Source organism: Lissotriton vulgaris, chromosome 6 (genome assembly GCF_964263255.1).
Source record: "Lissotriton vulgaris chromosome 6, aLisVul1.2, whole genome shotgun sequence".
NCBI classification, from domain to species: domain Eukaryota; kingdom Metazoa; phylum Chordata; class Amphibia; order Caudata; family Salamandridae; genus Lissotriton; species Lissotriton vulgaris.
Window position 1 is genome coordinate 1072626843 of NC_141694.1, and position 25411 is coordinate 1072652253.

The following is a 25411-nucleotide window of genomic DNA, read 5'->3' on the forward strand; positions in this document are numbered from 1 at the left end:
GCTCATTACAAAGCTTCCAGTGATTTGATCAATGAAAGCCAGTACCGGCGCCCAGGCATTCTCCTCACTAACCCCCCACGCCACGACCAATGCTAAATCCGCAGCCAATGAACTTCACAGATGGACCCCCTGCTGCTCCGACAAGCTCGAGGCCCTCCGCCACCCAGCCATACTAAGCCCCTTGAAGGCCGCCTGGTACACCACAGAACGTCAAGAAGCTAGGCGCTCCTGCAGACCCCTCAAGCAAACTTGGCAAAACCAGAAAACCACGGAAGCCCTGAACAACCACAGGAGCGCCCTGAAGGATTACCACCAGCGCAAAAGGGACACCAAACTAACCTTCATCAGGAACAAAATACACAAAAACACAACCAACGCCAAAGAACTTTTCAACGTCATACAGCATTTCGCCAAACCCCCCAGCGAAGCCAAGGACGTCACACCCTACCAGGAACTCTGCAGCAAGCTCAGCTCCTACTTTCATCTGAAAATCAAGGCCCTCTACAACTTCAGCAAACAGACGCCGGACACCACCCCCTTCCCACCACCGACGGCAAGCCGACCATCATGACCTGGAATCCCGCCTCAGTCAAACATCACTATGACCATGAAGAACACCCACTCAGGAGCCCCCACAGACCCCCTGCCCACCGCACATCTACCACAAAGCCGCCATCGCACCCGAACTAGGACAGGCCATCAATGCATCCTTCAAACCTTCCCAGACGACAAAGCCGGTGGAGGTTAAACCCCTGCTCAAGAAACCCACAGCCGACCCAACAGACCTGAAAAATTACCGGCCCATCTTTCTCCTCCCCTTCGCTGCCAAAGTCATGAGAGACTCAAACACTCAGCTGACCGTTTTCATTAAAGAGAACTCCATCATAGACTACTCCCAGTCCGGCTTCCGCAGCAACCACAGCACAGAGCCTTGCCCTCCTCACCGCCACGCATGACATCCGCATGCTGCTCGACCAGGGACACACGGAGGCGCTCATCCTACTAGACCTCTCTGCAGCCTTCAACACCGTCTCACATTGCACTCTCGCAGCCAGACTTCACGACGTGGGGATAGGAGGAACCGCCCTCAACTGGATACAATCCTTTTTCTCTGGCAGAACCCAGAGCATACTCCCACCTTTCCTCTCCGAACCCACTGAGATCCACTGCGGAGTGCCCCAAGGATCATCGCTCAGCCCCACGCTTTTCAACATCTACGTTGCCCCCCTCGCCACCATCATCAGACAGAATGGGCTCAGCATACTATCTTACGCCAACAATACCCACCTCATCCTCTCCCTAACGAAGAACCCTGAAGACACCAGATCCTGCTTCCAGGAAGGAATGAAGGACGTTGCAGCCTGGATGAGAGATAGGTGCCTTAAGCTCAACTCAGAGAAGATTGAGGTGCTCATCCTCAGACCCTCCATCTTTGCCTGGAACAACACCTGGTGGCCCTCCGGAGTCCACCCACCCCCACACACCACGCACGAAACCTCAGCATCATCCTCGAATCCTCCCTAAGCATGACCCGCCAGATCAACTCTGTCGCCTCAACCAGTTTCAACTGCCTCCGCAAGACCGTCAAATGGATACCCTCCGAATGCAAGAGGACCGTCACACATGCACTCACAACCAGCTGACTGGACTACGGCAACGCCCTCTATGCCGGAATCAGCTGACTGGACTACGGCAACGCCCTCTATGCCGGAATCAACAGATCTCTTCTACACAAGCTCCAAACCATCCAGAACACTGCAGCCAGACTGTTCCTTGGGACACCAAAGCACAAACAAATGACCCAACACTTACGAGACCTTCACTGGCTCCCCATTGAGAAGAGAGTTACCTTCAAACTTCTCACCCACGCCTACGAATCCCTCCACAACATCGGACCCTAATACCTCAACAAGAGAGTCTCCTTCCACGTACCCAAGAGGAACCTCCGCTCCACCGACCTCACCCTGTCAGAGACCCCCGCATCCGCAGAAACAGAGCAGACAGAAGAGCATTCTCCTACATGGCAGCCAAGAACTGGAACAAGCTCCCAGTGAACAGGAGAAGCTCCCCGACCCTGCACACGTTCAGGAAGAACCTCAAAACCTGGCTCTTCGACTGAACCAGTGTAGCACCCCTCTACCCCTCAGCGACGGGAGACCCTCACCAGTGAGTAGCGCGCTTTATAAACCTCATTGATTGAACCCTCCCTGAATGGAATTGCAGCTTTTAGTATTTTAATTTCATAATGAACTGCCTGGGGATGTTTTTTTTTTCTTCCAAGAGTCCAGGCAGAAGTGAGGCCCAGGAATCCCTCACAATGACTCCACGGCCACTCGTGGGGGGTCACACCACATAGATTGAAGACCTCTGACCTAGACATTCAGTGCTGGCACCTTGTTCACTAGGGATCTTTAGGAACAGCTTGTGGTACTACACCTAGACAGGCTTGCTCACTAGGGACCTCTAAGAGCAGCTTGTGGTACTGCGCCTAGACATGCAATGCTGGTGCCTTGCTCACTAGCGTCCTCTAGGAGCAGCTTGTGTACTGCACTGAAACATACAATGCTTGCTCCTGGCTCACTATGCAAGCATTTGCAATGCACAAGGTCTCGCATTACTGAAAGTACGAGCTATTGGCGTTGCATTATTATTTGCAACGCCAACAACAAAAACTATCAGTAATGCGACACCTAATGCATTGCAAATGCTTGTGTATTGGAGGCACTAGCCAAATGCACCTAGCAGAACAGTCTCCATGTAAATTCTACTTTCATTACCACCCCTGTGTTTCATGTGGGTCCAGTTTTAATGATAGCTTTGGCGGCTCGAATTTGAAAAACAGCCCGCTGTGGAAGAGACAACAGTGTTATGTGGCTATTCTAAACCTTTTTCATTAAATGATGTGTAGACAATGCAAACTTTAATTTAGATTCGTCAAAAGTATACTAGCACTTTAATTTTGGATCCTTTAAAATTTCTGGTTCTTTTTTCAGTGCCCTTGGACAGATACAGATGCCCTCTTGCCCATTTGGGGGAACACAGTGATTGTAGTCTGCTTGATCCAGTGCTGAAACTGTCGTAAGCTGAAGGTGGTTTCTTTGTGAGGGTTGCAGTCTATTGGACAAAAAGTAAATGAAACCCTCTTATAAAGGATTTCTTTTTTGAGCCATAGTGGGCTCAGCAATCAGTGGACAGGAGCGTGGGAACAGGATTTCTTTAAAGCAACTTATCCCTAATCTTTCAGCATAAAAGTCACGCTGTGATACGTAGTCTGTTGCCTGCGAGTGTGTTGCGTTACTCTTTCGGCTGCTAAATTGTCATTTTGCACTTATGTTTTATGATAAAATGTTAAATACTTTTTCGCACTGTTTTAAAAACAACCTTCTTAAAAAAAAGACTTTCTGTACCTCGTTACTGCCTCTCGCTTCCACCTCGCGGTGTTCGCCAGTTAGAGCGAGCCCGCTGTGCTCTGGGGTCAGCGCTCTAGTCTCCCTAATCTTTCAGCATATAAATCACGCTGGCGCGACTGCGCAGCGTGCGATACGTAGCCTGTTGCCCGCGAGTGTGTGATTTTACTCTTTCGGCTGCTAAATTGCTACTTTGCACTTGTGTTTCATGAAAAAATTGTAACTACTTTTCAGTACTGTTTTAAAAGCAACCTTCTTAAAAAAATACTTTCATTACCTCGTTACGGTCTCTCGCTTCCAACCCGCGGCGTTCGCCAGTTAGAGCGAGCCCGCTGTGCTCTGGGGGCAGCGCTCTAGTCTCCCTGCTCTTTAGCATAAAAGTCACGCTGGCGCGCCCCAAAGACAAGCCAGTCTATGCCAGTCCACACACAGCGCCAGCTACGCTGCCAATTTTGAAACTAATACTGCGAGCTGCAGGTACACTAGCGCCCAACTACGGGCTATAGGTGAGCTGGGAGGGGGGGGGGGGGGACTGGTGGGCACAAGCGGGCATAGGCGGATGGTCCGATAGCAATTTTAATAAGAGGGGATACCCTCAGGCGTGGCCTACTTAATGTTAGATCCCTGCCCAAGCACTACCTGAAGATCCAATTACTGCTGGAAACATATGTCATGGGTGTACTTTTCATGACAGAGACATGAACACACTTTGGATCTGATATAGAGCTGGGGCTGACTTGCCCCCCAGACTACAAAGCACTTCATAAACCACGACTGAGTGGCACAGGGGGTGGGGTAGGGATTATTTTCAAGGAGAGATGGGACATTACCTTAATGGAGATTGATGCAATAGAGGGGATGGGACTATTAGGATTTGCGTTAAAAGATCCTAAAGGTCACCGACTAGTATTGTTTGCTATATGCCCACTGGAACAGTTAGTCCTCAACAGCATCAGGAGCCAACTGATGTCCTTAGTAATATGGTGCTAGCCCTTAACAGAATGCTCATCTTGGGAGACTTTAATTTATGGCCTAATAGGAGCCTGGAGTCAGGCTATAAAAATCTCCTTCAGTCATTCGAGAATCTGAATCTGCAACAATGGGTCACAGAGCCAACGCACAGGGAAGGGCATGTACTGGACCTAATCTTTGCAGAAACAAATACCATAGGAATGGAAAATATCCTACCCATGGGCTGGACTGACCACCTCGGTGAGTGATGGGAATCCGTCCTTTTTAAAGGATTTTCCTCAGTGAAGGGTTTCCTTTCTAGGTCATATCCTTCCTTTATCAAATAATACCATTGAGTTGCAGCCTCTTCCTTTTAGTCCTGCGTTTTTTTCAGTAGACCCGCGGATTTGGTACTGTTGTGGACTGGACTACCTGGTTAAATTTCGAGTATATATCCCAAGGACGAACATCTTAACCACTAATGCGATAAAAAATTATAAAGGCAGAGAATGGAGTGGTCTCTTGGAAAGGGCAACATCCTCCCCTGTATTCTTTGCAGATAGGTCCTTTGATGTGGACAAACAGGTGGATGAAAATTATGTGGCCTTCTGCAAACAGATAAGCACCAGCTCCTTTGAAAAACTTTTTAAAAAAAAAATCAGGTTAACTCTCAGCCCCTTGGAACAATGAAAAATTGAGAAATTTGAAAAAAGGCTGTAAGCAGGCAGAACGGAAATGGAGAAAGGCATTTGCAGAGGAGGAAAAGATCGCCTGGAAGGCGACAATAGCTAACTACAAACAAGCATTTACAATGCAACGGTTTCGCCTTTGGAAAAGTTTGAGCTATTGGCATTGTAAATGACAACATTTGTATTTATGTGTTGGTTTTGAAAACAGATAAATAAATGGCATTGTCATTTACATTGCCAATAGCTCTAACTTTTCCAAAGGCGAAACCGTTGCATTGTAAATGCTTGTTAATTCAGTTACCTTCAATGCCAACACATTGCAAGCAAACGTCCAATAAATACGAAACACGTGTCAAAGCATAGTCATTTTAAAACAAAAGGATAAATAAATTAATATTGTATTGATTGGCATTATCCTCCTGACTACAGTACGCATTGTAGGCATTTCCAACTCAGTGTTCAGTATCTCTTGCATTTTGTTTTTCAGGGTAAGTTGGTTATCTTCTATGGTCACAAACAATTACCTTACATTTTCTAACTGACTGCATTTATTCTGAAGAGATGTCATTGCTGCGCTTTAATCTCAAAACTCCAATTTTATCAATGATCCAATTGTTGGATTTTTTGCTGGACATTTTTGGGCGATAGTATTCATTCTCTCCCAGGGTTTGGTGCTGGCTTCCGAGACTGATTCATTGCATGGATGATCACCTAGTGAGTGACACTCTACAGAAAATGTCACTCCCCTTTTCCAGACTGGGTGGGTCATTTCAGAGCTTGCTTAAGTCGGATTTGAACTAAAGAGAAAATAAATACTACCAAGAAACATACAAAAAAAAGAACACTTCTTAAATCTGGTAGCAGACCTTTCAGCACATGAGCAGTTTCCACTGTGCGAATCCAAACCCAGATGGAGCAAGTGGTGGGGGCAGTGGGGCAGTTGCGCAGTAGAGGGCCATTGGTCGGGCCATGACTTTGGAGCCAGTACTGGCAGTACCCAGGGCCGGACTGGCCGTAGCGGGCACCGGGCAATCCCCTGGTGCGCTGCACTGGTGGGGGGCGGTTTTGGGCCCCTGGGGGCAGTTTTTGTTACAGGGCCGATAGCTGCAAAATCGGCCCTGTAGCAAAATCTGCCCTGTAACAAAATCGGCCAAAGACCGGCCCTGGCAAAGAGCTCGGCCGCACCCCCAAACCCTGGGGGTGAGGGTGGGGGGGTGAGGGGCGGGTCCGGCCGAGCACTTTGTCAGGGCCGGTTTTTGATCCCAGTCCGGCCCTGGCAGTACCATTAGAACACATGTAGGTGTAGTGGTGCAGGCATGCATGCCTGTTTATGGTCAGACCTTACTTCTTACCACAGATACAACAAAGGACTTTTGAAGTAGCCCCCCATCTCCTTGGGAGTGTGCAAAACACAGGCAGCTCTCCAAGAAGCCACATGAAGGTTTTTCCTTTCTTGCTAACTGAATTAATCCTAATGCGATCATATTGTAGGTCTCAGGGCTTCCAATGATCTGCAAGCGCTTCATCAGAGGTCACTGGCCAGAAGGAAATTAAATCTTGACCTTGAACTGGCTCAAGCTCTGTTGTACAGCAGTTCGAAAAAGTATCTTCGCGCGCCATCTCATTAAGAATAAACATAATAATTGAGAAGAAAGGTATAATTAAAGAAACGTGCATCTGTGTAAAGCTTACATAGCCTCTCTTTCTAGTGAGTATTTCCGATTACACTGGGACTGCCTTGCTCCACTTGCAGTTTGCAGTGAAATTTGTTTGCTGCTGTTACATATTTGTGTATAAACATTTCGATATATACATGCTTTCTCTGTTTACAGGTACAGGTCTCCAACTGGTGCCAATTTCATCTATATATGTAAACGAAATGTGTAATTTAAAAGGTCCACATTTATGATGGTCATGGTATACCTGTTTGTGTTTACTAAGTTCTACAACCATTACACACGTCTCTGCGCTAATATTTGCTATTTAGTAAAAGTTCTGTAAAGCTGTAAATTACTTTGTCCATTTGCTGCGGAGTACTAATGAGAAGGTAAAATGGTGAGGCAGATAGGATGATGTTGTGCTTGTGTGGTACACAGCGGCAAAGGCCTAAAAGGAATGGTTGCAAGACCCATCCTAGTAACGTCTGAAGGACAGTAGCAGTTCAAGGTACTAAAGTCTTGGACAGGAAGGAAGAAATAACCATACTACTTATATCACGACTGGGCTCTGTGCAGATGAAAAGGAGAGTTGGTTTTAGGCCTCTGATGCGAAGCAGGTCTCCTGGTGCAGAGTTCTGTCTGGTGCAGTTCAGAGCCGCCATTTCAGAAGCTCGCCACACTGACAATATCCACGGTCACGGGCAGCATGATTTTGTTTTTATAACTTCCCCGAAAGCTGTTTAATACCGAGTAGGCACGCGCTGCCCTTTTGATTATTCTAGCCTCTTTCATCAGATGTGTGATACCATCCCCGGGACTGAACAGGACAAAAAGCTTCTGAAAGGCAGACAAGTGTTTCAAAAAAATCCTCCTCGCTGAGATAAGGCTTGCCGTCTGCGCCATTCAGCCTTGCCCTGATAGTCCTTTATGGCTCTGTCATTTTCAATCAGCAGAGAGTACATGTGATCAGTATATCAGATACACTTCTCAATGGCTTTTCCTTACCGGAGGATTCCCAAACCTGTCCCTCCCGCCCGTCCCTTCCTTCCTTCTCATCATTCCAGGTATAATCTCGATAAGACAGAGATATGTCATAGGCAGCTGTGTACGGCTGGGCTCGCGCTACAACTAATTTGTTCAGGAAAAAATTAAATCAGGAGGTAAATTATTTCATGATTGCTCATTCCCAACAGAGTTGGGCAGCATTCTGTAGAAAATATCTAATAATTGGTTTCAGCCCGTGTCAGACACATGCAATTCCCCTCACTAATGGCAGTGTGAGGTAGCAGCAGGCCTCGGGGGTCAGCGCGAGCCTGGAAATAGCTTAGTGCTCGGCGCAGCCCTGGAGAGGCCGCGCACATAGGAAATGAAGTGGCAGTAAGTGCAATCCATAGGGGAAATGCGCTTCACTTGGAGTTTAATATATCGGCGCGGGCCTGGCAGCGCGCCATGAAACAATTGTTTACCTTTTTTGTCAACATCTGCATCTGTTCTGTTTCGTAAACGGCACTTACCTCTCAGTCGGTAAACGCTGGAATCAATAACAACTGTTCAGGGATTTTCTCTCCACCCTGTATTCTGTCACATATGCACGCTGCCAACAATGTTTGCCCAGGGGCGTAACACAAGCCCCCGCAGCCCCTGCATTGCGGGGGGCCACGCGCTCCAGGGGGCACAGGACAGCGAGGGGGGTGGGGGGGGGGGCGGGAACATCACACGGTCAGCGGGAGGGGGGCGGGAAGGCAAGGAAAAGGACAAGCACCTACGAGGACAGGGGGAGGGGGGTGGGAGAGGACGAGGGGGGCGGAAGAGGACACGGGAGGCGGGAAACGTGCACAGGACAGCGGGGAGGGGGGAGGGGACACGGCAACAGTGGTGACGCTGCGCCGCACGGGCCAATCCCGTCGCGGCGTTTGGTGAGGGGGCTCGGCTCTCCCGTCCAATCGGAGAGCAGCGGGCTCGTTTTCGGTCGCGTTGGTACCAGCAAGGTACGGGGCCCTTCGTCGGGGGTTTACTGATCCCGGGTCGCGGTGGTGAAGCTGCACACAGGTTATTTTAGTGCGCTCTGCTCGGGGAAGGCTCACAAACCTTCAGTCTGCACCAAACACGTGTCGATGAACACGGCGACCGCACAGCACGGCACAGCAGCCGGTAGGCGGGGATCTGCTGTGGGAGGGGAGAGGGAGGCGGGGATCTGCTGTGGGAGGGGAGAGGGAGGCGGGGAGAGCGGATCGGGATCAGCTGCGGCTCGGGAGGCGGGGGAGAGGAACGGACGGCGGGAAACGTGCACAGGACAGCGAGGAGGGGGGAGGGGGGACGGCGGGAGGAGGGACACGGAAGAAGGCAGGACAGCAGCAAGCACGGCCCGGCCGGACCAGATTCGGGGGCGTTCCCGGCTTTTGGCTGACGTATCATGACGTAGCCAAAAGCCAAAGATTCTCGGGAACGCCCCCGAGTCTCCTCCGGCCATGACGGACGCCTCTCTGTTCCAATGGCTAGCCTCCATTTATGGAGCTAGCAAATGAAACAGAGGGAGGGACTAAGAGTACACACTAAGAAACATAAGATTTCTCTGGAGGCGGAGCCTAAAGGCTCCGTTCCCCAGCGAAACCTAAAAAGAAATGACCATTGCAAAAGCAGAGTATTTTGCTGGCACAATTTTAAAGGCACCCAACAGTACCAGGGGTATCTTTAAAATTGTGAAAGTAAAATCATGGATGGGATACAAGTGGGAAACATGGCTAACAGAGGATGGAAGTGGTATGAATAGGAAGCCACAACCAAACCAGAAGAAGTAATGGACAGGGGTAGCTACCCCTGGCCTTTTGAATCTTTTTGAGCCATCGGAGGTTTTTAATAAAGCAGCCCTTAGTGTCTCCTCGGGTTCTCATTTGGATCCACTACCTCATAGGATATGGAAAGCACTGGGCTCTGAACTCTTCCCGGTGCTTAGACTGATCTGTAATTAATCTCTTGACAGTGGGACAGTGCCGAGCTGCTGGAAACAAGCAATAGTAACACCTCTTTTGAAAAAAGCTTCGCTTGACCCAGCTTGCCCAAAAATACTCCCAACCTATATCCCTTCTACCTACCCAGTGAAGATCATAGAGCAGAGGTCTTCAAACTTTTGACGGTTGAGCCCCCCCAGCTGAATTTTTTTAAATGTCGGGCCCCCCACCACCTGACAGAAATTTCTGGAATCTGGTACACTACATAATCGACCGCCACCCGCATATCTTGGGCCATATCCGGCAAATAATGTTCAAAACAATGAGGGTTTCCTCCTTCTCCATGAATTCCCTCACTACCACTCACCAACAATGCACCTCATCTCTCCATAGCACCTTTCTGGCAAACATTTTTTTTATAGTGCTACTCAGCTTCATCATACTCAGGGGCGTATGTACAAGCCCATATAGACACCACACCATCACTTTTTACGACGTTGTGGTGGCGATAGGGGCATTGCAGTATTTACTAGGCAGAGTTAAGCCACTTAACTTGGCTTAACGCTGCCTTGTAAATAAGGCCCCCTTTCATGCTATGCTTAGCGTGAAAGGGTGGGCAGTGGGTGTTGCGGTGGGCGTTTCACTGCAACAGGCACTGATTTTAATGTTGCCCCCTATTAACAAGGGCAGAGTAAAAGTGAGGCAGTGTTAAAACTAAGAACAGGGAAAACCTATTATTTCTGCATTATTTCTCCTCATTTTTGCTTCTTCCATGTGTGCTACCTTGTGCCCACACAGCTCTCACAGCCCTCACAGCCCACACAGCCCACACAGCCCACGCAGCCCACGCAGCCCACGCAGCCCACACAGCCCACGCAGCCCACACAGCCCACGCAGCCCTCACAGCCCACACAGCCCACACAGCTCTCACAGCCCACACAGCTCTCACAGCCCACACAGCTCTCACAGCCCACACAGCTCTCACAGCCCACACAGCTCTCACAGCCCACACAGCTCTCACAGCCCACACAGCTCTCACAGCCCACACAGCTCTCACAGCCCACACAGCTCTCACAGCCCACACAGCTCTCACAGCCCACACAGCTCTCACAGCCCACACAGCTCTCACAGCCCACACAGCTCTCACAGCCCACACAGCTCTCACAGCCCACACAGCTCTCACAGCCCACACAGCTCTCACAGCCCACACAGCTCTCACAGCCCACACAGCTCTCACAGCCCACACAGCTCTCACAGCCCACACAGCTCTCACAGCCCACACAGCTCTCACAGCCCACACAGCTCTCACAGCCCACACAGCTCTCACAGCCCACACAGCTCTCACAGCCCACACAGCTCTCACAGCCCACACAGCTCTCACAGCCCACACAGCTCTCACAGCCCACACAGCTCTCACAGCCCACACAGCTCTCACAGCCCACACAGCTCTCACAGCCCACACAGCTCTCACAGCCCACACAGCTCTCACAGCCCACACAGCTCTCACAGCCCACACAGCTCTCACAGCCCACACAGCTCTCACAGCCCACACAGCTCACAGCCCACACAGCTCACAGCCCACACAGCTCTCACAGCCCACACAGCCCACACAGCTCTCACAGCCCACACAGCTCACAGCCCACACAGCTCTCACAGCCCACACAGCCCTCACAGCCCACACAGCTCTCACAGCCCACACAGCCCTCACAGCCCACACAGCCCACACAGCTCTCACAGCCCACACAGCTCTCACAGCCCACACAGCTCTCACAGCCCTCACAGCCCACACAGCTCTCACAGCTCTCACAGCCCACACAGCCCACACAGCCCACACAGCCCACACAGCTCTCAGAGCCCACACAGCTCTCACAGCCCACACAGCTCTCAGAGCCCACACAGCTCTCAGAGCCCACACAGCTCTCAGAGCCCACACAGCTCTCAGAGCCCACACAGCTCTCACAGCCCACACAGCTCTCACAGCCCACACAGCTCTCACAGCCCTCACAGCCCACACAGCTCTCACAGCTCTCACAGCCCACACAGCCCACACAGCCCACACAGCCCACACAGCTCTCAGAGCCCACACAGCTCTCAGAGCCCACACAGCTCTCAGAGCCCACACAGCTCTCAGAGCCCACACAGCTCTCAGAGCCCACACAGCTCTCAGAGCCCACACAGCTCTCAGAGCCCACACAGCTCTCAGAGCCCACACTATGCTCCTGTCTCTAAGAGAAGCACTTCCCAAATTCAAAACAGATCTCAGTTTCAGAGATTAATTCCACAAATGCAACTACAGACATGTGCTTTCCCAAGGAAATATACTGCAAAAATAAAACAAGCATTTACAAGTGGGGCCGGAGACGCGGGAGGGGGGGCGGGAACGGGCACACGATCAGCGGGAGGGGGGGGCGGGAACGGGCCCAGGCACAATCAAAAGGCAGAAGGCAAGAAAAAACAAAACAAAGTTGTATCTGGTATTTTGGTGCAGGCTTGCCATTCTTCATGAAATCTCGAAGCTCTGAAAGCAAGAAGCAGACTTTGAGACTGGGCTCCTGAAATAAACCATTCTCAGGTCTAAATCTCAGAGAATGGTTTCCTAAACACATCCAGAGACACCTCTGCACCCCAAAAAGATATGCTCACCCTTATCGAATCAGAAAGAGATCCACAGCCAAGGAAAATGTTCTTAATATCCAATATGAATCAAGTCATTGAAGTGCCTCCCTTGACCAACCCACACTATGCTGCTGTCTCTAAGAGAAGCACTTCCCAAATTCAAAACAGATCTCAGTTTCAGAGATTCATTCCCCAAATGCAACTACAGAAATGTGCTTTCCCAAGGAAATATACTGCAAAAATAAAAAAAAACATTTACAATTGGGGCCGGAGACACGGACAGCGGGAGGGAGGAGGGGGGGGGGGGGGGGCGGGAACGGGCACACGGACAGCGGGATGGGGGCGGGAACGGGCACAGGCACAATCAAAAGGCAGAAGGCAAGAAAAAACAAAACAAAGTTGTATATGGTATTTTGGTGCAGGCTTGCCATTCTTCATGAAATCTGATAAAGCCCAGATCAAAAGTGAAACCTGGGATCAAACATAAAAGTGAATGGGTCACCTAGCTAAAATAGGTAAACAACAGAACTGCAGGGCCACAAGTAGAAATGTGGAGGCAACTGAATGGACAGTTGTGAGACATTCTTAGGAACAAGACACTTAAGAGTAATGACAGGTTGTAAGTTTCAGACTGTCTGTGAGACATTACAGCTGAGTTTGAAAACTACGCCTTGTTGGCAAGCTGCGTGTCTAGCCTGGGGCTCCGGTCACTTTGGGGACAGAGGGCACCGGTGCCATGCGGGCCGCACGGGCAGGAGGAGGGGCCGGGCTCACCTGGAGGGCACCGCCGCCTCCTGGGGAAGAAGCCATGTTGGTTTACTCCCGGCGGAGCTCGGATGTCCCGGGGCGCTGGGGCTTCCTCCTGGCAGTGCGGGTGAGCGCTTCTGGTTGCCCGACGGTCCCTCGCTGGCTACAACGCCCGGTCCCCGCAGCTCCTGGGGCAGCGCTCGCACCTGCCTCCTCGGCGACCTGTGATCGCGGATCGCGTTGCAGGGCGCGCGGCTGGGGGCGGGGTCGGTCAGGTGAAGGAAGCCGGGCAGAGCCAGAGCTCTGCAGCAGCTGGAGGTGGATTCCTGCACCAGGCACAGGGAGCGCCCCTCTGCGCGAGGAACGGACCGCGAGAGTGGTGCCCGTGAGGGGCATGCTGTTGTCCGAGGACAGGGTGTTCCCTCGGCCACCCTCATTTCTGTGCAGCACAAACAAGCGAAAGCCGCCTTGGAAAAGAATGTCAATTAGGAAAGCATCGCACGTGGCCCCGGGGCACAATTTTCTCCTGCTATCGTTCCATTATACTCTGTAACAAGCACTTACACAAGAAAGGAGCGCACAACCTTCTTCCGGCGGCGGTCGGGGGAAATGACAAAAACATGCCGAGGCCAAAAAAAAAAAAAAAAAAAAAACCAACCGCCCACCGCCGCAATGACGTTCACAAAGGGGCAGAGAGGGGGGAAAAAAAAAAAAAAAAAAAAAAAAAAAAAAAAAAAAAAAAAAAAAAAAATCGCCGGAACGCCTCGGACAATGACAGACGCCTCTCTCTTCCAATGGCTAGCCTCCATTTATGGAGTTAGCCAATGGAAAAGAGAGGTGGGACAAAGCCACATACTGTTCACAAAAGATTTCGCCTGCGCGAACGCTGCTGCGCAGCGGATCGCCAGGCAAAAAGAGAGAAAAGTGCAAATAAGGCAGCAAAAGTGCAAGATAGAGTGGAGGAAAGACAGAGGATACAGGAGAGTGAAAGGAGGAGATTGAGATGAGGGTAAAACGACAGAAAATGGAGGTGAAGACCCAGAAGGAGAGTGAAGGGGGGGCGGGGGGTAAGACAGAAGTGAGGGAAAAAACAAGTTAAAAAAAAGGAGAAAAAGCAGAGCAAGAGAATGGAGACAGAGGTCCACTGGACCACCAGGGATGAGGCGCAGGTTAAACCTGCGGGTGGAGGAGGGCCTCAAACACCAACACTCGAGAGTGCAGGGGCTCGAGGGAAGGCCTCACTTAATGGTGGAGCTGCAAGGGAGGGAGAGCAATTTCACCGACAATGAGTCCGTTTTTCTTGCTTGGAGCTTCACTGGCTCCCAGTCCCACAGAGGATACAATTCAAATTGCTCTGTATTTTCTTTTAAGGACCTGCATGGATTTGGGCTGTTACCATTGCAGAATAAGTTTGAATGGTATGTTCCCTCTTGTAATCTTCGCTCCTCTTCAGCTAAACTGGTGAGAGTGCCCAGATTTAGAACAAGCATTTGCAATGCAATAGGTCTCGCATTATTAAAGTTTGAGCTATTGGCATTGCAAAATAATGCAACACCAATAGATCAAACTTTAATAATGCGAGACTTATTGCATTGCAAATGCTTGTTTCTGTAGGTTTTACTCTCCACCTAGGACCTCCTTTCTTGTTACTATTTTGAAACTGCGGGCTACGTCAATGCCGTCCTGCTTCTTTGGCTCTCCAATATTTGAAGAATGAGCACACTGTTTATAGATTAACAAATTTCCTGAAAATTGTTTTGAGTCTAAGGAAACAACAGTGTACCTAATTGCTTTTAATGAGTTATGGACCGTTATAAAAATCCTACTGTATGATGGCTTTGTAAATTTTATATCTTTTTAACTTTTATAAATGTAATTAATAATGAAAGTATGTCTGTACGAATTGGAAGATTGCTTTTAACTTTGAGCTTTTATAATTGTTTGTTTATTCAAATCGAATAAATCCTTCTTTGATTTGATTGATACGGCACATCAGTGCACGTTCATTTTAGACTGCAAAAACGGCGCAGATCCATATTTCTTCAGTTCTGCATACTCAACAGATAAGTGTATGTTCCATAGGCGTGCAATTCTCTTAAGATATACAACAACATCCTTTACATACGTGCCACCCTGAGGTAGTGAGTTACCAACTAGATGCCCTCAAAAGTGTGTGCAACCTACTTCCTGCCACACAGTAAGTTGCACACACATGGCCAGTGCCCCATTACACAAGTACAGCCTTTATCACCAAGAAGAGTGCATAGTGCGCTGCAGTGCAGTGCAAGGGAAGGGGGGCCACTGCAATGTGGGCCCACCAGGAGCTCTTGAAAATTGAAGTGGGGTTAATAAATATACATTTCACAATGTACAGATCACCAGACCTGATTTAAAAGGATCACAAGAGCTCCTGTTTTGCGGACACCCTTGTGATGTTGTGTCATTCTGGTTCACCCATCCCCTCAGTAGCCGAGGCGCATGTCTCCTTTCACAGATGTACAGTCGGTGTCAAGCAAACCGCTGGATGTGCACGCAGACCACCTGCACAAGCGCACAACCTACAATTCACTGCCACTGGGCTGAGCACAAGCAGTTCATCAATCCATGTACTTTATTTGTGTTTGAACCAGACCCAGTGGCTATCAGTAGTTTACTAATAAATCAAGAGCGAGGGGGCCACACAACCCTTTTAAACAGTAAGATCCTACTGTTTATATCAGCAGTTTACAGCATACGAGAAATTAAACACGGTGGGCTGTTACACAAGTTAAAGGGGGGGACTCACTGCAAAAAGCCCATGGTCAGGCTAAGCGTTTGTGTGTCACAGAGCTGTGCCATAACTAGTCTAGGAGATATCGTTTATATACATCCCACCCCAATGTGTGTCTCACATTCTCACATACGTGAAATCATTAGCTGGCAGACAGCAGGTTGTGACTGTGTGTACGTCCCTTACATGTATGCACTCTATCCTATGGGCAGTGAGATGTGAATACCGCAGATTGGTGCACACCCCGACACAAGTATAATCTATACCTCTGGCTAGTGGGATGTAAAGACATCACGTGAGTAGTGGTTTTTTTTATGTAATGGCCCACCATACATTGACAACTATGTGAAACTGCGTGGACTTTGCATCTGTACAGGCAGGCGTGTGCACACTATGCCAGCGTGCAATATATGTACACGTTGCACCCCATAACCACGCCCTGAACGCAGGATGTGCACACAGATGAGCAGTGCGCACAGTGTGGTTATGTGCAGTCTATACATGCAGGAAGCCAGTTTGCACACAGTAAATCACTGTTCCCTGTGCTGAGGACGATGCTCAGGAGCTGGCACCTCGATAAGTGAGTGCGGGATGATACTGTGCATTTTCACAGTGAGTGTTTACTTTGGGTAAAAAATCCTGATGTGTTTGTGAAAGCCATTAAAACCCTCGAGTGATGCATCCCGCTGGAGTACTCGTGGGGGCGGGGCGCTGGGCAGGGTGTGTTTCTTTTCAAAGAGTTCTCTCTGCCGCTGGGGTTTGCTTGGTCGGTTTTCCTCGCCAGCTGTTTCCAAGACTGTCACTGTGTGCAGTGTTGGATCTGTGAGTTTGGCAGAGCTCCCACTCCCTGCCTGCCATTGGCTGCTTCTGGCTGAGGAGTGTGTCCTGCATTTGCCTTGAGTGACATCAGGCTTGCAGCCCCCCACCAGCACTTGCCCATTGGCCAGTCTTCTCGCCCCCCACCCCTCTGCTCCCGGGACAAGAACATTGTGCTCCTCTGGGTGCCAGTGTCTGATCCGCCTATAAAAACCAGAGGAGACCCCTGAAGCGGGCACCGCGCTCGGAATCAAAGTAATAACAAAAAAAAGTTAACAGAGCGCGGTATCCCTGAAGTGGCCACCTCGCTCGGAATGAAAGTAATGAAAAAAACAGTAGTGGTGCGCGCGCACCACAGAGGAGCGCTGCAAGTGGCGAACGAGCACTGCTCCACGTGCTGGCCACCAGTGGGAATGGGCGGAGTAAAGGCGGGACATTGTCCCACAGTTGTCCAATTGTGTGCTGTATTTTTTTTTAAAGCACGCGAAAGTCAATTACAGCAGCCGAAAGCAAAACCACACGCACAAGAGTGTGGTTTGCTTTCTAAAGCCCTTTCAAGAGGTGTTATGCTGGGTACTACAACACTAGGCGCGAGACATAAAAATAAAATCTGGAAGAAGGGTTTTTAGTGTTGCAGCGGCACAGCTCTGGAATCAACTCCCAAATGATCTCAGACAGATGGAAAACCTGATGCAGTTCAGGAAGAAACTAAAGACTTAGCTCTTCCCTAGAGCATAACTTCAGCTCCTCTCATCTGTAAATGTATACTATCTCTTACTGCACTCAGGCTCGGTAGATTATATGTATCTCAGCGCCAGGATTCCCGTAGAGTCACCGTGCGCTTTAAAGGTTCTGCTAACATTAACACAGTAGGCAAAATCTGGATAACGCTACAGCACCCACGCTTCTTGTAACAAAGTTGTCCGAGTAAATATGCTAAACTGCTGTAGCTACAACAATAAACATGTAAGGAGGGTCAAAGGGGATTTAAAGACCACACTCTGATACGGCCCCAACAGTACTGCGAATAATAACCGGTTGGCACTACTAGAACCAGCTATTCAAAAGCCCCCCCTGGAAAGGTTAACGTTTGTCACCACATTTGGGACTCTATCCAACAGAATACAGAAATTGATAAAACGTAATTGGTCCATTCTAAATTCTGACCAGTCCACCATACAGGTGCCTCTTTTTTCTTTTAAAAGAGGTCCCAATCTCAGAGATCGTCTGGTGCATACCAGACCACGCATGAAAGAACCCAGGGCTCTGGGCACGTTATGGGATCTCCCCCCAGTAACAGGTCACCATCCATGCGGGTCATGTCATTCTTGCCCACAAACAAAGAAATCCACAGAGATAGACATTGGCACAATGGGACCATGGATCCAGAACAAATTCACGAACTGCAATAGTGATAATCTAATATATCTGATTACATGTCCCTGTGGTCTCAAATACGTGGGCATGACCACTCGCAAGATCCGTGTCAGAATATCTGAACACAAGAGCACCATTAGGTGTAAGAGACAAGCCACCAAATTAACAAATCATTTTCTGGAGGCACAGCATCCATCCACGGCCTTCCAGTGGACAGTCATCGTACAACCAAACATCCCGGCACATATCACTTACATCGGCAGATTCCTCCTATTGAAAGAACAAAAGTGGGTGTTTAAAATGGGCACGAATCGGGGCGGGCTCAATGATGACATACCATGGGGCAGTTTATGATCTCCATTAACATGGGTCTCATGCCAACTAGTAAATATGCGCATTTCACAATACTTTGGCCGAGACGGATCAGCATTTTGATTCTGTATATATACTGTACACTATACATACATCATCTTCACTGATGCCATCCTCGTTTTATGACATCTTGAGACATTTTTCTGAATTTTCAGTGTACAGCACGCCATTGTCTCCAGAACACTACACGGGGCATTGACTCAATGGTGCTGTCGTTGCCTATCAGAGAAATATTTTTCTGTGTCTATATCAAAAAAAATTTGTGTCTATAATAAGGATTTGCTTAGCCTTTGTTTATTTAACATGTGGCTTTAGACTTAACATTTTACATTTAATGTTGCGCTCCTTAGTCCATATTAAATAACTCATGTGCGCATTAAGATTGTGTTTAGATACCGATCTATAACAATATCTCGGTTGGTTTATACTGGTTGGACAATGCCAGCCCTTCATTCATATTGGTCCTACATCCAACCAATAGCGCTTAGCGTATTTACCCCATGTGACCGACGTCCAACGAATGACGCTTAGCTTCTATAACAAGGATTTGCTTTGTTTCTATTTATTTAGCATGTGGCTTTAGATTTAACATTTTACATCTACTGTTTCTAATTCCATAATAAATAACTCATGTGGGCATTAAGAGTGTGTTTAGAGGGGAGGAGCCAAGATGGCGACCCGAGCGGACGTGTAGGCTCTCGGCTCCGCCGGCCCTTTAATCCCGCACCGGAATCCTGCTCGATATCCTGAAGCAAATCACCTGCGGGACGTGCGGTAAGGTGTGCTGACTTCGCCAGCGTTCCTCCGGGTCCTCTGACTGCCCGGTAACCGAAGATATCCTGGAATTGCCTACCTGCCCTGGACCCCTGCTTGTATCACTGCGCACCGCCGGACCTCTGGGGCTCCGTGACGGCCGGGCTGTTCGCTTGGAGCCGGAGTGTGGGGAGCGCTGCCTTTGCTCAAGACATAGAATGTCCTGCACAGCCTGCCAAGGTTGTATCGCGCATTGAAATTGTAGCGCGAGTGCGTGGCGAAGACGCGTTGGGTGGAAGACTCCTTTGTGGTGCACCGACGGAGTGCTGCTTAGACCCCATCGCTGCTCCTGCCTGGCATCGGCGAGCCCCCCCCTCCGCCCTGACTAACCAACTACGTCGATTCGGCTCCCTGCGAAAACCGCTGGCCGAGAGATGACCCTGGAGACACCGAGGGCTTGCATTGATCATCGGTAGTGCCTCGCGAACCCCCCACCCCCCAGCTCTAGTACTAGATCGTCGGCAAGATGGCGACGCCTGTTTACTTGCGACGTGGGGAGGATTGCCCGTCCTCGCCTTGGAACTGCGATCCCACGTCCACGCTGGGGGCCAGATCACATTCATCCTCCTTTGCTTTGGAGCTAAAGGAACCGCAGACTGTGTGGTCTAAAGGTGATGTTATGGCTGCTCTGGGTGAATTACGATCGGCGCTGGAACATGGCTATCGTGCACTGGGCGAGAAGCTTGATGCCATTGTGATCGACCTGGGGCGGGAGCGGAAGGTCTGTCCCCCACAAAGTTTGGAATTGCCCTTGCAGTTGGCTGACTGGGATACAATGTCTCCGAGGGTTCGTAGCAATGTTGTTACTGTTTTCACCGGTACTTGTTGCAACTCAAGGCCACCCATCGGACCGGTTAGTGCTACTTTGTTTCCCTCTCGTTCCGAGACGGACTTTCTGCCTTGCTCAACATCGCCACTGTTTTGGGCACCAGATACATGGCCTCTCGCCCCCTTGCTTGCTCTGTCTTTGGGGTTTCCATTCTCCCAGTTGTGGAACTTGTACTGTCTGGATGCATCGGAGGGACTTACAACTGAGGACAATGACCTTCTTGGAGGCTGGCGACGTCCATTTTGCGCTCATGTCCCTCCCCCTCTCTCAATGCGGCCATTTTGTTTCTTTGTCTTTGAGGGTGTTGGCTTTACACGGGGGGTGGGAGTGGGGGGACATCCACGGTAGGGCCAGGGCTAGGCGGTTTCTTTTAGTGTAATTGACATACCGGCGGGCGGGGACTGGGTTGGGACTGCTTTCTGTCTGTTTTGTATACACATTTAGAAATGACTCTCCCCATTTGTAGTATTGTTTACTAGTTCTATCGTGCTCATGATAATTGGGGTAGGGGATGTTTATGGGGCCGGTGGGGACCGGGAGTATGTGGAATTGACCTCCTCTCGACTTGTTTTTTTTTTATGTGAGTTATAGATTAGAATGCTCTTTTCTTACTCTCTATATTTAGGTGTTATAATTCTTCCTTATTCTTTTCTCCTCTTTCTTCCTTGTCCTATATTTCGGGTTTATTGGGCGACAGACACACTGCTGGGGGGGGGGGGGGGGGGGGGGGGGGGTAGGCCGTAGCCTCTGCATGCGTGTAGGGTGGGGGTTGGGGGATGGGATTTTAGTTTCTTGATTTCGGTTTCTATGGTGCCTTGAATTTTTCCTTTGTTTTGTCTCTCTTTCTTTATTTTTTCTTGAGTCCGTGTCTGCTGTAGCTTTGGGGTGGGTGGCGGTGGATATTGATATGATGTTTGATGTGTAACTCCTGCTACATTACTTTCGAGCTGCCATGCTGCCGTGAGGGGCTTGACTATTGAGTAACTTGATTGCGTGGTAAACTTGCTGCTACTGTCATTTCACGCCTGCACGGACTCCACTTTTTTAGCCTTCTGTTTGTATAAAAAAACTAAAATGTCGAATTTCAATAGCTGCTATTAAAATGTAAAACGAACCTTCATTACTCCTGGGACGCGGGATCACATGTTTCACAGTGTAACTTTTAAATGCTCGCATGTCGTACTAATGTGTTACTGTGTCACCGTCTTGCTTGCTTTGGTGCAACAAACGTATCCGTGGCCGGCCTGTCGGTTGTGGGCCCGTATTTGTTCTTTGCCTAATGCACAATAAAGGTTTACAAAAATTTTTTTAAAAAAAAAAGTGTGTTTAGATACAGATCTACAACAGCACGGTTTGTTTACACTGTTTGGACAATATCAGTCCTTTGTCCCTATTGGCCTTACATCCAACCAATAGCATGTAGCGTATTCACCCCACGTGACCGACGCCCAACGAATGACGCTTAGCGTCATATACAGAGGCGTAGGCGGGCTCCCTCACCTCCCCGATCGGCTCGGATGCCGATACGAAGTATCGACGGACAGGTAGGGTGCCTCGCTTAAACCAACTAGCTGTTGGAGGTCGCGTACACGATCTTTAGTTGTTAGACGGATGGGCAGGAACTTATGCCTTGAATGCTTGCTGAAACCAAGTTCCAGCGCTATACCGCGACTGTGGCACTTGGTACTTAACAGCACTGAGGACAAGCATTTATATCTGCATAGTAGTGCGGCGCATTTTACAAATATGCAGCGCCTAGTCGAACATCCTCTATTTGTGTCCTCTCACTCTAGTAGGATAGTTGGTCGTTTATTTAATTAAATCAATGTAGCTACACAGTCTGAGTGGAATAATATTTGGCGCTTTCAGGCGCTTAGTTCTGATTGTTTGAACACACGAGATACAAGTGGCACTTTCAGCTTTGCTGTTTTTTGCCCCTTTTAGAGCGGTGCTTCCCCTTTACCCTGAGCCGTGGCCAGGTGGGGTGAGGTCCATACATCCTCCAAGTGGGGTAAGATGTTAATCTCCTTTGGTTACTGTGACAATTCCATCCAATGTTTGAGATTCTTGCACCATATAAAATGTGTCTATGGTTGTGCTTAAATATATGTTACTTTGCACTAGGATTGAATAGCTGCAACCTAGTACTTTCATACATTTACAAGGATGCGATGTTCTCTACTAAGACTTCAGTCTAATATCTCCATGTTTTCACTATTTCCAGCAATCTCCTACTTGGAAAGGTGAAGTCACCAATACAGACATCTAGTGGATACAGGTGATCTGAGTAACGGTTTTCATATTTATTTATAATTTTGAGCACGTTTGTCTTTTTTCAAACACTATTTCGTAGTAGCAAACAGATTACTGTGGTCCTGACGAAAGCAATGACAATTTGTGTCAACTATTGCTGAAACATGTTGACCCTTAAAACACATTTAGATGATCCAAGAATAATTGGGTTGTCCTCGTCTACTTTTTAATATTGGTAAAGTGGGTTGCAACAGAATAAAGTCACTTTCAGCACCCTCTCATCCAATTTTATCTCACACACTTTTTTCCTGTTTTTTCCCTATTTTTGCCCTACGACATCAGTCCCCCTTTGTAACATCGTCCCAGTTGAGGAACAAGACCACGTTAAGCTATCTGATCATGGGATGGTTTTTACAATCATAGCCACCCATGAGAAAGATAATAGATAACACCATCAGTGGTCTTAGAAAAGGAACCCAAATGATGAAGGGCGGTTCCGTGTGGTGACTGATGGGCATCCTTATATGATCACTTGTTGGGTTCAATGTAAGGGTGACCTTTGTCTTTATAGTTTATACACGGCATGGTATTGGAGTCCTTTGTAGTCGCTCATCTGGCGTTCTTGTTTTTGTTATTCCAGACCAAATTGCTGTAGCTACCATTTCCAAACTGTGAACTCAACAAAGGTCCCACAGCACAAGCAGAAAAAAATTATGTTAAATAATGGTTACACCTGTCCAATATGATACCAGAATTTAGAAGTGGCCAAAAAAATTCTGGTTTAGATTAATCAATTTAGACATTCACGTAGATCCCAGAGTAACAAATTACATACAATCTTCATGCACAGAAGCAATTGATCAACTCAAACATATAACACCCTTCAACAATAAATCACATTTGTATCAACTAAACAATGTGGCAGTCGATCTAGAGCCAACCACAGTAACATTTCATTCTAAGCACACATGTCCACTAAAGTACATGAATAAATTAACACTTACAATTTATAGCATTTTGGAGTGTCCCTGCTGTGAATCGAATAACCTTCACTTAATCGTGTGTCTGAAGCAACGAGGGCAAAGTCTTCGCCGGCAAGTGCCAGCACCGTACTTGAAAAAAGAAAAAAAAAATACATCAATTATAAGGATGAGAGACAGCATACAAGCTATTAGCAATCTCAAAGCAGGTACAAAAGGAACATGCATCTATCAAGGTTACCAAAGTGCAGACCTCAAGACCTTCACATGCTGACAACTCATGAACGACCACACTGGGCTGCTGTTTACTTAACAAAACACTAACTTTTAGAGAGGTTAAATGAACGGGCAAGAGTTTATTTACAAGCTAACCAAAGAAAAAGAAAAGAAGCAAAAAAAGGTATCCTCCACCACGTAATTTTAGGAACACACTAATTATTAAGACATTTTGCAACAAACATGTATAACAAACATTGGCAAAGCCAATAGGTCTCACATTTGTTAATGTGCTTTACCAATTGATTGGAGCACTAGACATGCTAACAGGGGAGGTGACGAAACGAGAAATGTGTGTGTGTATTCTTAAGTTTAAAAAGCTGAAGAGTAATGAAGCAGAGGGTACTGAATAAATGGTGCCCAGTACCATTACTTGTAGGGAACCTCAGCTATTGCTCAGATGCCCCTCTCTGCTGGAGTACACACTACAAGTCTCACTCATCGGCTGTGAACTTTACATCATAAGAATGCACTATTTGAACGATAAGTTATTCGGGGGTGCTCTCCAAAAAAATGCCAACCCTATTGTTGTAGGCAAAAAAGTACTGCACTTCAGTATTTCTGAGAGATGCACCGATTTTAGAGCATTCCTCTGCCACAGTATTATATGGCCTGGACGGAGGTCCCTCTTGCTGCAGTGTAGCCACAAACATATAGGCAAGTGTACACAGAAAAAGTATTGCAAAACACACAAGATGGTGGATGGAATGTTGCACAATGGCAAAACATTCACCCCCAGTCACAGATCTGGGTTTAATCCATCATTATTTTGCTCACCAGGCCACCCCAGTTCAGACATGGCGATATGCAAATCAGTCTTGACACTGTGCCTCAAGGGAATAGTCAAGCCCTAACTGCCAAGCCATGTCTTCCCTGGACCGGAATCAAGCACCCTAGGCGGGTTTCTGGCTATCAGCCGTCTTCAGCCAGGATAGCTCAACTCCAGTGGCTTAGTGAGCACCGGACCCACGTCTGGGCATATTCTTCCCACATAGGGTGAACAGCAAAACACACAAGATGATGGACGGAATGTTGCACAATGGCAAACATTCACCCCCAGTCACAGATCTCGGTTTAATCCATCGTTATTTTGCTCAGCAAGCCACCCCAGTTCAGACATGGACATATGCAAATCAGTCTTGACCCTGTGCCTCATGGGAACAGTCCATCCTGAACTGCCAAGCCATGTCTTCCCTGGACCGAAATCAAGCATCCTAGGACCGGTTTCTGGCTATCAGCCGTCTTCAGCCAGGATAGCTTAACTCGTGGCTTAGTGAGCACGGGACCCACGTCTGGGCATACCCTTCCAACATAGGGTGAACAGCAAAATACACAGCTTTCCAGGCACACAGACAGTGGCGTTGGTGCCCGGTATGGGTACTGTCAGCCCCACAATACACTATTTTGTTGAGTAGCATGAGGATTAACAGAGGGCCCCAGGACTAGTGTTTGTGGGGTTGGGTGCATCACCACGCTGACATCTGACACTTGAGGACAGAGGTTACGTGTTTGGCCCCGGCTGGACTGCTGTGGTAATAGGTGTTTTTGTGGCTGTATGCATGTATTAAGTGAAAAACAAAGGCGGGGCTTCTCAGCCTGAGACACATGGCAAGAGACGGCGAGGCTGTCAAGGGTGTGTGAGGGGCCTCGCCTACAAAGGGCTAGCCAGCTCGGCTGTCCATCGTTTGTCAGACTGTTTAATCAAACGCAGAGATGCTGCTGAAGCGATTATATTGTTGCAAACTGTTTAAGGCCAGATATTAGGCACGCACAGGGTAATTAAAGCGAGGCACTGGAATTATGCGATTGTCATTATCGTTTGCCACATTTAACACACAATGCTGCGTCATGTGCAGGTTTGCACAAAAAAGACGTTTCAAGCTCCAAACAAGGTTCAAAAGTTACTAAA

General features: G+C 48.4%; 1 protein-coding gene across 1 annotated transcript in view; it reads right to left on the reverse strand.

The window, feature by feature from the left end:
• Nucleotides 1-25411, reverse strand: part of PSMB1 (proteasome 20S subunit beta 1) — a 77335-nt gene that overhangs the window by 39352 nt on the left and 12572 nt on the right. Inside the window, exon 2 of the mRNA XM_086927137.1 lies at nt 23251-23358. Within this exon, the coding sequence (XP_086783263.1) occupies nt 23251-23358 (108 nt within the window). The remainder of the gene's footprint in view (nt 1-23250; nt 23359-25411) is intronic.